Raw genomic sequence first — 17,012 nt, forward strand, 5'->3', positions numbered from 1 at the left:
GACAATGGTGAGGAGGCACAAGGCAAATGGGGTTACTAGTGGAGGACAAGGTGGTGACAACTGACATTCGAGGCCATGGCAATTGTGAGAAGGGGTGGAGCAGAGGCATGGCAAAGACAAAGGGTGCGATTGCACGACTGGTCGAGGTTCTCCGATTAGTGTTGGACTAGACAAATGAGAGTGCAATGACGACTCTAGTGGTGGCTTATCGATAGTCCAGGGTGAGGGTGATGGTAGAACTGGTGGAAAAATAATTTTCGTCAGTGGCAAAAAAATAAAGGGAAAGCCTGCAAGTAAAAATCAATTAGGGATAAAGACCTACAATAAAAACGTATTTTAAGGTAAAATGCCCTAATTATTCAACATGACACACGACACAATACAAATGAATAAAAAACATGGATGTACCATTTCAATACGAGCAATATCTTCGCACGGCCAGTGATCATCAAACAATAGTAGTAAATATGATGGTAGGATACTTTTCTATCGTCCAACAATTGATTTGTTGGCCTTAGCTATGCATAAGTCCTTCGAGTGAGTTCATATGGAAATAGCACCTTCTATGGAAGAGAAATAATGACTTCACATCTCTATAGCCAATTGTCCAAAGATGCAATGGAAGATCGTGGTCTATATCTTTCAGACAGAAATTTCTATACAAGGAAAAGCATCCTTCATGCTAATCTCATGCTACAAGTGTAACAAATTTCTGAAATAGCAAGTCCCTGCAATGATAAAAGATTAGAACGAAAGACATGTCAGATAGGATTACCATAGAAGAATGGAGTGGCTTTCAGACAAAATAAATTAAAAGAAAGAATAATAGAGTTGAATTATGACTCAATCTGACGAAACTATCAGAAGAAATGTATGCATACATGAAATGGCCGATAAACTAAATAGAAAAGAAGCCCACAACGCCTCTATTTTCTTTTAATTTTCATACTCATTTTACTGTGTCACTAATTCCCTGAAAACTTTTAAGAAAGGTTTGAACATCTTATTCTGAACCAATAGAATCTTCCAAAAAACTGCTTAAAGCAACTATAATTCACATCATAAGACTTCTGGGCTCCCCAGGTATAACTGATCGTAAGCACATGTCTATTTGAGCATTTAAAATATCTTTTACCAACCACTTCTCTTCATCATCAACCTTCAGCAAGTAACCTCTATGATATAGATTACTGGGACACAACCAGACTCACCTGCCCGAATAAAGAACCCCTGGAACAGAAAATTTTCAGAACTTGAAATAACAAATCATTGGTGATGCAGAAAGAGATCTGAACAACCGATAGAAGAAATGCCAGCCTCACCAATTGAATTGGTACATGGAAAATAGTTCAAGAACAAGTTATTTTTGTATCCTGGTTGCCTGAAGAGAAGCAGATGTTGCTGAAGCTTCTGCTATTAGTGATATAGGTTGCCTAGCCTGCAAACATGCACCTATATCAAATGGGTGCAACTGTGACCCGTCAAACAATAGATTAACACCTGGTAGGACAACTTCTCTGCTGTCTAGCTCATCGGATTCATGTTTCACTCCACTGGCAAGGGTCGACCCTTCATCAGGTTGTGTAATGGCCTCATATACAGGACTAAGCGCATAGGCCCTGCAGGCAGAAGTTTGGAAAAGTAGGAATGAGTATTGTGGATTCAACAATTATACATGAATGGTCAATGAAACATTCACTTCAATATACTTGACATCTGATGATTGTATACTGATTTGAAGAAGCTTAAGAAAATACCAATGACTACGTACTGCAACAACTTATAGAATTCCCATAATTAAGCCCTAGACAGAAAGATTTGTCAAAAGATGAGAACCAATTGTGACGATTATGCAGCTATTATATTCTGAACTAAGGTTCAACATATATAGTTTGAAATATCGACCACACCGGTTGGTACAGATTGGTATTTACTAGTACATGTTATCAGTATGTGGATCTGACAAGTTGGCCTTATTAAATTTGGTACAAGGGTTATGCCCGGTATACTTATCATGCCAGGTGGTCCAATTGAAATTCAACTGATACACACTGCCCAGTACTCAGACATAACCACCAATTTCAATCTCTGACCTGAATCAGCCCCATTTCCCATTTTCATGTTTGATGATAGATATATAATAATGTTGGGTCAATGTCATACTTATTATATGAAGTAACAAATAGCTTAATACATCTTAATATAAAATTACCTAAAAGAATTTTCCATCAGATTTCTAGGAAGTGGAAAAGTACTTCCAACAATTTAGAGAAGTTTGTTCTCGCTAGCTAGAAGGAACTCAAAATTGACCATGAAAAAAGCTTTTCAGGTTGATAAGTCCATCAGGATAGAACTGTTGGAACTGAAGCAGTCTCAGAAATGTTTCTGTAGAGATTCTAAAGTTCAATCAAACTTCCCAACCAGAAAATGTACATTCTCATTGAGATCAGTCCAGTAGAACTATTAATCCAATTCACAATTGATGTTACAGAAGCAGAAGTATATAGAGTATCATGTTGAAGTACCTGAGTATGTTCCCGTCAAAACTCAGAACCTCTGTTTGGCATCTTTGTCGATTTGCAAGCTTGAGCCTCTGGTGTTCACTGGAGGTTCCAGAGATTGCTGTTGAAGGCTCCAACAGTGGGTTCCATCTACCACTTGCATAGCTTGTCAGTTGACGAGGTGATTTCTTCACATGTTCCATGTGGTGAAACGACTTTGCAGCAGGACCTGTTGCTTGGTATTCAGAACATAATTCGTGTAATCTTCTTCTTAGACTTTGCATTGCAACATTGTGCTCACTAAGCGAATCTGTTTGTAGTAAATGTGATGAAACTATCCTTTCACAAATTCTGCCACATAATTTGGGACTAAATAGAGGAATACCAAATTCCAAGCTCAAAGGAACCCATTCATATTGTTCATGATCTGGTGTTAACACGTCTGATTGTATTCCCTTCCAGAGTCGTATAAGGCGAACGTAACCTACTGTATATAACTCAATTTTGCTTGAGAGATCATTTAACAATGAATTTAAGTTTGCAATTCTCTCCTGGTCTAATTTCATGTCTAGCCCTACAGGTTGAACCAATCCATCAAAGTTCTTAAGCGGCAATGCAATATCCACTGTGACAATCTTTCCAGAACTATCAAGATCGTATCTACTTAAGGGTTGTACTAGAACAGCTGAATGCTTAAGCATGGAGTTTAAACAATGCAAAAGCACATTTCCATTAACCAAATTTCCCTCAAATTTGCCTCCTAGACCTCCTACTATGGAACCATCCCACGACCATATTAGTGCTTTTTCACAACCAGCTAATGGTGCAGGAAGAAACCTCAGACACTGCCCCTTCATCAGAATAACTGACAGAGGTCCGCTAACCATCAGTCTATACAAAACTAGTTTCATCCATGGCGTCATTGAAGAATATGAGGGTGGTCCAATATGGATTGGACCTGAAGGTCCAGGTAAAACTGATGAGGCAGGAAGTGGAACCATAGATGCAATGATATCATAGTCTCTAAGAAGTAGTCGTTCTAGTGTTGCTGGTGCAAGAGCGGCCAAGCTTTCACAACGAAGAATATCAACACGGTACTTCCTTTTTCTTTTTAGAACAGTCCTTTCATTTTCTGAACCACCTGAGTACGTAACTCTCTGATCATTCTGTAAATTATAATCAGGTTTGCATGTGTTATTTTCAGCTGAAGTACCTGAACATACAGGAGTAGAACCATTTACAGAGTCAGATTTGTCTGGAGATAAATCAGGCTGGGGAACTTCAGTATGACCGTGTTCCAAAGAGTCATCATGATTTGCTTCATTTACATTAGAATCACCAGATTCCTCAGAGATGCTAATTTCGGCTGCAACTGAAGTAATGTCATCAATGAAGGAATGTGTATCAGTTGGATTACTCGCTATGTCAAACTTCTCATTGTAAGCTACACCACCAGATCGAAGACACTCTAGAACACATCGAAGGCTATATGCATGGTTAGCAAATTCCTGTAGTTCACCCTCATACTTTTTTCCCTCTAAAGTTGAGAGATCCCTGCAAAGTTCTGCAATACTAGAATCACCAAGTTTTCCTGCTTCATATAGTGTTACAGCATGAGACTTCAACCCTGCAAGTAGCAACTAAACAAGTCAATTAAGAAAGTTTAATTCAAGGTTCTCAATTTCGATGTGTACTGCTCAGTATGAGTGGTACGTACCAGTTCGAGATGATACCGGTACATGGACCATCCTTTACCGGGCGGTACCAATGTTTTGACCCGTATCGAACAGTACGAGGTTTGTACCGAGCGGTAACAATCAAAATCAGATCGTTACCGAGGCATACTGGTCGGTACGCCCTGAATTTCGATTGTTACCGAGGTGTATGGTACACCCCAGATTTCGATCGTTCCTGAGGTGTACCGATCGGTACACCCCACTATTTTTGGACAGTAATCTCCAGGTATTTTGGAAGTTTTTTAGCTTTTTTTACTGATGTACCATCGGTATACATCAGTACGTTCCGTACCGAGTAGGGCTCAGTACATCGGTACGAACCGAAATTAAGAACCTTGACTTAATTAAAGTACTGCTAGAACATAGTACTAGGGAATGAAGAAATCAATAGGTAAAGGTGCTTGATGAACATAACTGGATGTGTAACTTAATTAAAAATAAAATACACTTCAAAGTTGGTGCCTGCCTTCAAAGGTTGGTACACTGCCTGGTATACCAAAATTGTATCAGGGAGTTCTGGTTGAGTTTTGTAAAATTTTACTTCAAACTAGGAAAAATGAGAGGAAATCCTAGTATAAGTACTATTGAACTACCCAATGGAAATGAAATTCCCATTTTTGACCAAGTCAGCATGAATATTTCTCTCGTCTTGTGACAACTCATATCTTCAAATATTCGACAGGATGGTAAGGAAAATATGACATCATGCCACACTCAGCATACCAAATGAGTTCATTACGTTCCATTTCCAAAACCACAATTCTTATTATGGTCCAAACTCCAAAAGAAGTTCCTAAAAGCCTAAATGGAATAAATTATTAAATGTGACTTCTCAAGTGCTTACTTATTGTCCAATCTGGATATACAGTTATGATTCCATCCTCTAGAACGAAACAGAAATGCAATAAAAATGAACTAATTTGAGGTACTTCTTGTTGCTCTAAATCTCTCTCATCAGCAAGCATTAAGCTTGTCCTCTTTGTTGCCTTTTTCAAATAATTAGTTCTTGGACTTTGCACTTCAAAATTTTTTGTTGAGTTTTCAACTTACTCATAATGACCTCTTATTCATGTGTACTTCTATAATCCCTCAAGAAATCCTACAAAGCCAGCAAGCATAAAATGCTATAGACTATAAATAAGTTGTTTTCATATTAGCACTGCATACATTGACATATGTATTCTAAAATAGCCAAATTAAAGAACTATAGAAGTTCAGCAAACAAGTTCACATGTAATTTACCATCCAAAATTCTGTATGGCTACTCAGACTCAATTCTAAAGATTAAATAGATTTTACAAGGAAAAAATGGAAAATTTCTTTCCATAACAAAAGTTTAGAGAAAAATCATCATAAATATTTAAGGTGCTGCAAATTTACTTTTGATAGAGAGTGCTAATCTCATGAAAGTTACAAACAAGTCGAAAGACAGTATAGTGCAACCCAATGTACAAATGGTTTATCAATCCCTAGAACCAACAGTAGCCACAAGAAGGAAAATAATGCTAGAACTATAAATAAAGCATCAGGATGCAATCTGAAGACGGGCATGCAACAAAAATGAACCGAACCTGGTGAGACAGATCCCATCATTAAATAGGAAGTAATATTGGCATCAACAACAAAAGCAACATGAGCAGTGCCTGAAATCATTCTATCCTTTTCAATTACTAGATCATGACTATGCTGGCCAGACTTTTCTGAGTTGATGCTAGCAGTAGAAGCCTCTTCATCATCACTTAGTATATTACTAGGGTAGCCAGGCATGACAGAATCTCGAAGGATGGATTCCGGATCCAAAAGTTTTACAGCCCAGCCTAATCGGCAAGCAAATGATGCAGCAGCCTGGAGCTGAGAAAGGTCAGCCTGGAGGGTTGCAGCCAACTCAGCAACGGTAGCATTCTCACTCGAGACAACAAAAACAGCATATAATAACCTGCAAAAAGTTCCATATATTTGATTAAAGATATCTTACAAGTGAAGAATTTTCAATTCAAAAGGCATTCTTTTATCATATAGGTTCAACAATCTGTCGATTGTACTAAATGTATCTTACTCTTCTATTGGATCTTCATAGGACTGTTCCCTGTTTGAAACAAATCCTTCCAGCCTGGAAACTGAATAAGTAGAAGTCAATTATGTGATCATAGTACAAGAGGATAAACACAGAGAATTGTGATAAAGGAAGGAATCACAGATTACTATAATGTAACATCAAACTCAAGCTTCGCTTCATTGGAAACTTTTATGATTTTGATAGAGGTTTGAGAATTATATATAAAATAAAACTTGTACACATCAAAGAACAAACATGGGTTTCTGCAAAAATAAAAATGGTATTACTTGCAGGTCCATTTCTATTGCAAATTTACAAGTAAAGATAGATGTGGTCATAAAATTTTGTTGGCAAGAGGTATTACAGGATTTTGTTTTCCCTGACAAATAGAATGCCTGAACTAGATATAAAATTGGAGGATATTACCTTGAAGCAGCATATCCACAAAAAGTGATAGATATGAAAAAGAAAAGGCAAGAGAGAGAATGATGCTGAGATATCAATGGCAAAAGGGAAACTAGGAAAAGGTTAAGGTTGCCCGCTGCTGTAGCAGTTTTCATTTATCAGAACTTCTTAAACCTAATTTTTTAACAAGTATTGCACATATCAGGCTATTATGAAATCCATAGCTAATCAGGAAAATAATATATGCTCAGATATAGTTGAACATGATGGGGATAATTGTCACCTATAACATGTTTTTCCGTTTTTTCTTCGGAATGAAGAACAAGAGACAAAAAAGAGAGGACAAGAGAGTTTGGAGAGATGAGAGACAAAAAAGAGAGATAAATCAGTGTGCAGGAGAGGACAAGAGACAAAGGAAAACTATAGAGAGACTTGTTATGCAAGTGACAAGACAAGAGTTACATCAACTCATATAACTCATATATATTAAATAATAAGACATGAACCCTAGTAAAAACAAAAAAAAATAACTTTACTGTTGTATTCTCCCTTGCCCGACACCTAGTGGTAGACTAGAGCATGGTTTGTTGCTTCCAAAGGTTGGCGACCACATCCAACGATTGGCCACCGATCTAAGGTTGGGCAAACAGGACATCCTTTCCCATTTGAGACTCTCAAAGCGGTAAAAAATCTTTCGCCTTCCTTTTAATATGCGTTGTCCATAACTCCATATTCCAAGCTGGTAAAGTGTATGTTTGAATGAGTTTGGATGAAATTAGAATTGACCCTAGGAGATAAGGTTAAGATGGACTGAGCTCACCTGAATTCTAATACAACTTAAGAGTCAATCCCATCAACCCATCAAAAATTGATAAAAGCTAGTTAAACTTCTGAATTAGATAGAATAAGTGTTCATGGTTGCCCCTTGTAGTAGCGCCCCATCACATCTTGGTTCAGCTAGTAAGGCTCCAGGGTGTCATACTGGTCTGCCTACGAGTTTTCCTAAGATGATGGAGGTCTGGTTCCTATAAATACTATATCCTAATTTTTTTCCCCTATTAGATTCACCTTGCTCCCAAGGGTATGCAGATATAAATTTTCGCATTAATTGATCTTCTATAGCCATAGTTGCATATTTTTTAGTGCAGTCATTCCATCAAACAAGCACTTCAGTCTAAATCCTTCCATAGATTGCGCAATGCTGCTTTTGATTAATCTCCACATGTTTACATGGTTTCAATCAATTCTGGTGGCAATAACACTAAGGTGACATCAGGCTCTCCTTGGTGTTGTTTTCCAGATTGGACACATGGAATACATCATGTATTTTTGCATCAAAGTTGGCTCTAATTATAGCAGCTTGTCGTATTCACAAAATTACCATAACAAGGTCAAATGTAGGGATAGCTTGCTATGTCCTATTTACACAATAAACTGTAGATACCTGGGAAATCAAAGCATCAACTAAAAATTCTTTTTCTTTATGGCGATCACATACATGCAATTCTAGAAAATTTTCAACTGTTACATTCTTGTACCTCTGCATTAACTATATATCAGCTTCCAATGAAGTTGGTTAGTGGCAAAGTTATAATACCTCAAATGATGTCAAAGTGACTGCAAAGTGAAATGTAATGTTTTATGCCCATTTTACTCCTCTTCTTAGGTTGTTCTATAGAATTACTAAATTAAGTCTCAAGCTCTCAGTTGGACAGCCGTCTAAGGGTGATACTACTCATTCTGAATTTGGTTTCCTGCAATGCAACTTTAACTTTGCCACTAACTTAACTTTCAAAAGTTAAAAGACTCCATTCTTAATCTTAATTTTTTAGACATGTTAAAGTTGATAAAACCATAAGAAGATACAGTGCCTACTAAATCAGAAATCAGTTTAGGATTTTATATGGGAAGTAAATGCAAAATTTTAAGCTTTCAGGTTCACCTGATATGACAAGCATTGACATTTCATACATGTACTTTAGTGTTTGAATTGGATGTACTCTTGTGTTTCCTCCTCGAAAAAATCTTCTCGAGACTCTACTTACCATCTACCTCAAAATGTAACTCATTGAGTCAATCCTTGTTGACAGTAATCAAACTCCAGAGAGGTTTAACCAAATAATAGAATTGGTGACCAGAATCTACCAAGAGCTACCATGTAATGAGGTATTCATACAATAAACTTCAAAAATCATATAAAAATGTGTTGAAAAGTTAGAACATGGTACTCACAAAAAACAACCTAACAAACATAAATGTTAAGAACACCAATAATATAGAATTTCTGGAAAATAAAAACAAGTAGCCCATAATGTTCTATGGAAATTCCAACTAGTAAGTTCCAAGACTGAACAAAAGATGAACAAACAAAACTCCTACTCAGAAGCAATTGATATAATTCTTTAAAAAATTCAACATCTATTGCATTTCAACAAAAAGTGGATAATCATATTGCTTGATACAAGGATTGTTATACTGTGTACTAGTCCCAATATGGACCAGTACGGATAATCATGCCAACACCGCTCGGTGATTGGACCAGTACGGATTGACACACTGATAACCAATATGGGTCAACATTGTCCAGACTAGAGAGGAAAAAGAGAGGAGCAGAAAAAGGAGAAGAGGATGAGAAGGTGGAGGAAACACAGAATAAGGGGTAAGTTGACTGGCAGAGGAGAAGGCAGTAACACATACCCAAGGAGGAGAAAGTGGCAACATGAGCAGAAGGAAGTGACGACATAAGGTGGAGAAGGCATCAACAATTCAAGAGCATAAGGAGAGTGGTGATGCAAAGAGTTGGTGGATGTGGAGGACAGAGAGTTCTTTTTTTTTTTGGTGTTGTGTGTTGGGGGGGGGGGGGGGGGGAGGGGGGGGGGCATGGCGGCAAAGGCTCGAAGGCAAAGGGAAGAGAGAGAAGAGAAGTTGCAAAGAAAAGTTATTGACAACTATCAACTGTCAACGACTGAGAAGAAGGGAGAAGGAACCATATTAAGAAAATAAAAAAAAACTTTAGAAATTAATTAGTGTCAGTTGGTAAGTCTCATGCCCAGAATAACTCTGCATCAATCATCTTACCTAGGGGTGTACTCACTTAGATAATGCTAGTGAACGATACACTCAGAATTAAACCAAATCAGATAAAATCGTCCAGTCCACGTATCAGTCAACCATTAGACTAGTAAGTATTCAGTCCTTACTGATCTGTACACTTGGTACAAAAAATATTCATATTTCCGTTTTTTGGTTTTTAATGCCTGAAAATAATAACATGTTAATGTGTATTATGGCCATATGTATCAATTAGGACCACAATAATGTATCATGAGCATAATATCTCAATAAAATACAATGTGATAATTTAGTGAGCAAAGCAAACTATCATAATAAATAACCACCAAAATGTATTGTTGCAAAACCAATATAACCCATCCTAAAAGTTTAAAACTATCAGGAGACTAAGGGGTCTACCTGTTCTAATATTAATTTCATACAAGTAATACAATCCTGTCAATATTCCCATGGCATGTTATGTTAATAGACCTCGTGGTACTACTAAATATGGCAAGTACAATGGATAGGGTCCAGCAAATTGACATCTGCCAGATGGTCTATGTGTATAAAGCAAAAAGCCCCATCTGTGAATTGGCTAGATTTGATAGCTCTCTAATATCAATTTTTACATATTACATACAATAGGTAAATGTATTGTGGTACTGTCGTACGTACCTTTAAACCGATCATCAGGATAAACAGGAACATCAAAATATACTAATCCCCTTCTGTAAAGACCTTTAACAATGTCAGGATCAAAAAGAACAAATGAATTTGCTTCCTCCTTGCAGACCTTGTCTATAGTTGCCATTTCTTCTTCAGTGAGTTTCTACAAGAGTATATTACATTACTAGAACCAGTTATACTCAGTATGATAAGTTGGAATTGGCATCATCAAGAAAGAAGTGGCATTTATTTCATGATCCTATTCCTAAATTAGTTTCATGAAGTAAATTTGTGCTAACTCAAATGTCCATGGATGAAAAGTGAAACTTCATGGTTCAACAGGGATGTTTATGCTTATGTACTTCATCTATCAAGCTCACTTATCATAGATGTTTATATACTTTCTGACGATTTGTGAACAAAGTTTGCAAGAAAGGGCACCTTAAATTCTTCCAATGTAAAGTTAACAAGGCAAACTCCCCACCATGGTTCGACAGGGAAATCTACAGGCTGTGTGGGCAGCAATTCCTTAGCAATTGACTTGTTCAGCTTCCACATAATTTTCTGGATCTCTCCAAGAAAACATAATAGTCAAGGAAACAGCAAAACAGCAGCAGCTAGAACTAAAAGTAAGAAGAAAGAGAAATATAGACGAAAACAACATAAATTAACTTCATTTATAGTGTCACATTACTATAATAAAGATCAAAGAAGTTATGTCAATCCATGGAATCATCTGCATAAGTTGATAGATATTAAAATTTCCAAAATACCATATCATGCAAAAGCAAATTCAAGCATTTATTATTCTTTTAAGATTCAAAAAACCCGATAAAAATGATTATCACAACCAACTTGTATCAGCAACTGCAGTTATCAAGTTCAAGAAGTCTATCACAGCCATATGAACGCAAAATAAATGTTTGTACATCTTGATTTCCTTCTTGATACATCAATTGCTTATTTATATATGTTAATTTAGAGATGCTTGTTTCACGAGGCTTTCAGCCCATTTATTGGAAAGATCACTATTCCATGCCAATAAAACATGGATCTTGGTAACACAATTACAACTAAAATGTATACTTTACATCTCACTTAAACAGGTAAACTCTAATGTGATTGTTTAATTACCCTTTTGCAGCTAAGTGGTAGATACAATTTGGAGAATCTGCATCAAACTCAAGGAAAGTAACAATGAAGGTTCTATTACAGGCCACTTCGCCCATTGGTTGAGATCATAATCGGTCTATATTCATTTTGATACTCTCAAAAGTTTGCAACCATCTTTCTCTTTCTTACAGATGCTAGGAGAAACTTGTATACATTCATTATAACATATCTTTGAGGCTGCATTATTACGAGCTAGATTCATTTGTTATGGAGTTATACGATGATGACTTGGCCTGCAAGATAGATTGATATATTGAGTACAACATAGTGAAGAATCTGGGTGATTCACTTCTAGATGTGGCAAGAGATCCACCAGCCCATCTTGTTTTATTCCATAGACGGTCAAGGAAGAGGAATGACAGGGGTCACAGGAGGCTACTCAGTTTCGACGTGGTTGTGCTACAGGCAGTCAATCCTTCATGGGTCACGGTAGAGCATATCAGAATCAATCATCTGATTATCACATCAAAGAAAAGATAGTTTATTGCAATCAATTGACCCTTTAGATATACTTGATGAGCAACAGGTACAGTCCATTAACAAAAGATCTCCCTCTAAATCCCACACTTTGTGATGTCTGATGTAAAGATTAACACATTTACCAATGACAGTAGCCAAGATTAAGGATCTTATGTCCTAGCTACACAGACAAAAACCAGCAGGACATGGACTAGGGAAAATATTTCAGTCATATCACCCATAAAGAAGATTATAGCACATGCGGATCCACACAACTTCTCAATGACTACAGGGAAATCTATAAGGTTTGTATGATCTCGAATCAGATAAAGGTTCCTCATAGTAACATCCTTCCTACCAGCATGCACTTCATGTCAAAACTTGCGTATATTTACTGATTATTAACTCTTATTATGTTTAACTTAATGAAAAAACTCTACACAAGCCATACCCATGTCAACTAATAAGGTACCGTATCAACGTGAAGGGCTGGTACAGGTCTTCGACCGAGATTTTGAACATTGGTTGGAAGTAATTAGCAACTTTCAATTTGAATGGAGATGGCCTTGTTAAATGATGCAATATTGCTTAAATAAAATTATTGTTGACAAACAACCTAAGCCACATATAGAAATCCATCTTCTCTAGAGTGGGACTATAGAGAAATTACAATCTTCCCCACTATAAAGGGCACTACATATAACTTACACTTCCCTACTAGGAGCATATGTGGAGCAAATCAAATGGACTTTCACTAAGCTCTTTCGTATATCTTTGGGGGTCGTAACTACCTCATCAGGACAACAATAACTATTTCAACATCAATCTAACTTACAAAAAATTAGCTTACACCAAATAGCCTAAGAAGTTGCTATGATATTATTATCTAGGTATGCAAGGAACTCTTGCAAAATGCCAATTGGTTATCTACTCATGAAAAGACTTAGAACCAACAAGTTTCTTCTCTTCATCAATCTCAATTAACCAAAAGATAATTAGCACTATTTTACTTCCTCAAGATCATGACCTTTCCACTTTCGCTTTTGTTGCCCATTATAGTATTCACCAATCGGACAACCAATCACCATATGGATTTCACTATATTTGGTCTGGTATGGCTTGTATCACCTATTAAATTCACCCCACCAAATGGTGAATAGACTTATACCAAACTGTATCATGCAATTGTACCCTTTTTCAACAAAGATCTATGTGCTCCCATAGACAGATACATATATACTATATGTTATGCATAAAGTATAAGCATGTATTTCTACCACAAATAATTGAGACTTACTGCTTATTTTTTTGTTTTTGCACATATTTCTATGTATAACATACCTAAAGTATTACCAATTCATTAAAGAAGTGCTAATATTGCATAAAAAGAATATTAATACATACACAAGAACTGAGAATTCTACAAAATATTACATTAAGTTGGATTTGTCAAACACATGACAATATGTTCACTTTCTACTTGCATCAATCCATGCATATAGGCTATAAAGTATAAACTAAGAATTATCTAAAGTTCATCAAGCAATAACAAAAACCAACATTCAAAAGTAAACCCATTCCCACCAACAAAAAGAAATCTGGCAAACCCTTTATATGCACACATGATAAGGAAATAGAAGACCTTTGATCTGCACTTGTTCATAATATCAATGTATTCATTACGTCCAATTCCTGTAAGCCTCAGAGCATCTGCGGCACTGAAATTGGGGATGCTATCATAAGGCTGCTCTGCAAAATGTTTTTGGAACATTAGTATATATTCATACAGTTCTTTCCAGATCATAAAACAAGTATAAGTTCCTTAGGTAAAGTTACCCTTTTTTTTTTAATGTACATATATAGGACATGGAAAGATTGGAAATGTCAGAAAGGAAAAGACTATAAGGCTGAAACTAAGCACTACAAAGAATCTAATCAAGATAGCATTTTCTTTTATCCAACCATCTCACAATAAATAATATGTGGACATCTTTAATTATCTTCATTAAGAATTAAAATGTTGAAACTCATAAAGTAGTGAATATCACATCCTGGTATATGTGGATGTAGTATTTATAGGACAAGAAACCTATATCAATTTTGAAAGAAGCAAAATATAATTGAGAAACTTGTGCAACGATATTTATAGACACGTGAGAACTTTACTAGCAATTCAAGTCTGAAAACATATTGATGTAAAAGTGAACATCATAAACTATCACCATTCACCAGCCAGATAGCACTTAAGGCAGCACTTAGAGATATATTATAGTGATGAATAACTGCCAAAGTTAAGTTAAAATCAATTGCTGTTCAGATGAGTTCATTCAGTGGACAATATACTAATATAGCATTGCTGTGTGAAGATAGAAAATACCAGCAACATTACCGTCATATTTTGAAAAAACTAAACTGAATATTTATAGAAATTTAGAAGCAACCACTCCAAGGTGAGACAAAGAAAAGAGGAAAAAGCTAGGGAAAGGAGTCAATAGGAATAAGGCATTACCATTCTTTAAAACTTCAAAGATCATGTCACAGTAATATCTGAAAGGTGACACCCTCAGTACACGACACACATATTCTGCAAGATGATAGGGAAATAACTGCAGAAAAAACATATCAACTTAAACAGATGAGAAAAAAATCCACAAGATTTAGAAACAGGGACACCTAACATTATAAATCCAAAGTTAAAGAGAAAGTGAAAAATAAAACACAAGCTGAGATCACAAGGTCTACAAAATTACCACAAAGGTCAAGAGACAGACTGGGCTAGAAGATCCATGTAAATTCATAAAATATTGGTGAAAATATGAGTGAATCAATAAGAAAAGAGGTTCCAGGACATACAGCAAGATTCTTACGCAGATAGCGCATCATTTCTTCATAATATTCTCCCTCTTTACAGACTTTACGTGCAAAACATTGATTCCATTGTAGACGCTTCCTGATGCAATAGTCTATGATTCTGCAACCCATGAAGAAAAATTCAGTATTGACAACACATACCCTCCATGGAATTTGTAGCATACAAGTGAGATATGGAACCATAAAGAACATATCAAAACACATAGCCATCGAGGTTCTGCCCACAGAATTAACAAAATAACAATGACTGGCAACCTCATATAAGAATCTGGAAAACATACTACAAGAATTTCTTCACTCTTAATAAAAGTGAAAATGCAAGAGCAAAAGATATAGTTAGGAATACAGATGCATAAGAAACAGATAAAACAGCTACAGGAAACAATCAGAAGTGGCAAACAAGAAAGGGTAGATAAAATATTTGAAGTTTTGTTGGTAACAAAAAGTGCAGTGTCAAGGTCTGACTACGATACTGATATGAGTGCTTCGACCCTCTCATAAAGTTATGGTAAGCTCTTCATGAAAGATGCAATTAGATGCAGCAAATGGAGCTCATTCTAGAATTTCATGATAAGAAAAACCTAGCTAAATAACGGAAAAGAGGTCACAACAAAGTGTTTTACCGTTCAAATAGCACGAATCACAAGTTCTTAATGCATACATCCAAAAAATTTGAGCAAAAGAGCAACTTGCAAGTTCTATTTTTCATTTGACATATTTCCGATCTTACTGCTATCAACTAGACTATGCCCGATCTAACTAGTTAGTCCAAATAATATAATGATTCCGAGCACGGGACCTTTTATGCCACTCTTCTTTTGAAGTCAACGTCAGTTGAAGTCTCTTCGGCAGGTTCTCCCATGGGCTCTCTTCCCTAATAGCCTTCAGAAAAAGCTGGTCGTCAATCGTCGCTGGAATGTGCTGCATCCTCCAAATCAAACACTAGACTACTGCACAACAAAAAAATAAAACAAAATTAAGTCTCATCTGCATCAATCTTTCAAAAGCAACTTCAGAATCGTAGCCGTAACAAGGATGACTCAAACAAAAGAGAGCCACCGGAGGATCCGAGCTGCAATCCCTTTGAGTTAGCAACAAAAACCTAGTAAAAGAGACTGAGATCTGAGATCGAGTTAGGGTTTTGGAAGCACGGGGCGAGTACCAAGGAGATCGAGCTCGACTCGCTTCGGATCTCCGCTGAGGGCTTCCAGAATGGCAGTCGACGACCCAATCGGAGCACTCCTCCACTCGCGAAGCCGGACCCCGTTCCGCGCAATTGCTGACTCGAGTCCAACCCCGAGCTCGGACCGTCCTCCCGGCAACACGTACAGAACCGGACAAAATGACGCATCCAACGCAACGCAGTTTGGAAGAACGGTTACGCAGTAAGCCGTTCTCTTGAATGTCGAAGGATCTTCTACAATTATTCTACGTGATCCATTCGGACCGTAATGGGATGACTCATCAGCGAAGTGTTGATATCGGAAGTTTAACGATTTAATTTAAAGGTGATGTTGGAGAGGATCTTCTTTCTAGTCCTTCCAAACCCGTAACACGATGGTCCGTTCAAAATTGGGCCCGTACATGGCCCACTTGTATCTGACTGGGCCTCAACAAATGTGGCCGGCTTAGAATGGTTGAGCGATAGACCGAACCGGCTGCTGGGTCTAACAGTTCTGGGTTAAGTCCACCATAGACTAAATTAGAAGATGATCAATTTGAATTTGTGGGGATTAGTTGTATTTTGTCACTCAATTTCACATGAAATATGAAAATATATAGACAATAAAATTTATATCCATCACACATTTAATTAAAACACCCAATAAAAAAATCTCTCATATTTTAGACCCATCAAATATCAATATATAAATATATATATGAAAAATATATATTTATATTACAATAAGAACAAATATATATTTATATATAATTCAGTCGTCTCCTTAACAAACATCATTTTCCATTCCACCGTCGCAAAGATGGACATTATTATATTACAATAAGAACAAATAATGCTCGTCTTTTTAGCTCTCATATCTCTGTGGGAATGACTTTGGAGTATTATATATGCTTCCAAATCTAAAAGAA

At 36.6% G+C, this 17,012-nt stretch overlaps 1 protein-coding gene across 10 annotated transcripts; it reads right to left on the reverse strand.

Annotated features, from left to right (window-relative positions):
* Positions 1-275: 275 nt before the first annotated feature.
* LOC135618759 (uncharacterized) lies at positions 276-16,275 on the reverse strand. Of its 10 annotated transcripts, XR_010489146.1 has the most exons (13): positions 16,084-16,275; positions 15,721-15,871; positions 14,904-15,021; positions 14,560-14,656; positions 13,693-13,799; positions 10,860-10,982; positions 10,428-10,581; positions 6,294-6,354; positions 5,809-6,173; positions 2,526-4,128; positions 1,323-1,619; positions 1,212-1,230; positions 276-728 (listed from the first exon to the last, which is right to left on the reverse strand). XR_010489146.1 is itself a non-coding variant. In XM_065119983.1 (12 exons), exons 2-11 carry the CDS (start codon positions 15,846-15,848, stop codon positions 1,361-1,363), a joined length of 3,015 nt encoding a protein of 1,004 aa, XP_064976055.1. In that variant the 5' UTR covers positions 15,849-15,871; positions 16,084-16,275; the 3' UTR covers positions 276-728; positions 1,323-1,360. The 10 variants fall into 10 exon arrangements, 8 of the variants coding, with proteins under 8 accessions (XP_064976055.1, XP_064976045.1, XP_064976024.1 ...); XR_010489138.1 differs by having other exon boundaries at positions 1,212-1,619; XM_065119983.1 differs by lacking the exon at positions 1,212-1,230.
* Between the last annotated feature and the right edge of the window lie 737 nt (positions 16,276-17,012).

Source organism: Musa acuminata, chromosome BXJ1-3 (genome assembly GCF_036884655.1).
Source record: "Musa acuminata AAA Group cultivar baxijiao chromosome BXJ1-3, Cavendish_Baxijiao_AAA, whole genome shotgun sequence".
NCBI classification, from domain to species: domain Eukaryota; kingdom Viridiplantae; phylum Streptophyta; class Magnoliopsida; order Zingiberales; family Musaceae; genus Musa; species Musa acuminata.

What these genes read in the sequence shown, in the direction of transcription:
- LOC135618759 (XM_065119983.1), bottom strand. Translation starts at nt 15,848, where the DNA reads ATGCAGCACATTCCAGCGACGATTGACGACCAGCTTTTTCTGAAGGCT. An exon ending in TCCTGATGATCGGTTTAAAG is followed by an intron (nt 6,355 to 10,427) that starts GTACGTACGACA and finishes CTACTTATTCAG; the next exon opens with TTTCCAGGCTGGAAGGATTT. An exon ending in TATGAAGATCCAATAGAAGA is followed by an intron (nt 6,174 to 6,293) that starts GTAAGATACATT and finishes AACTTTTTGCAG; the next exon opens with GTTATTATATGCTGTTTTTG.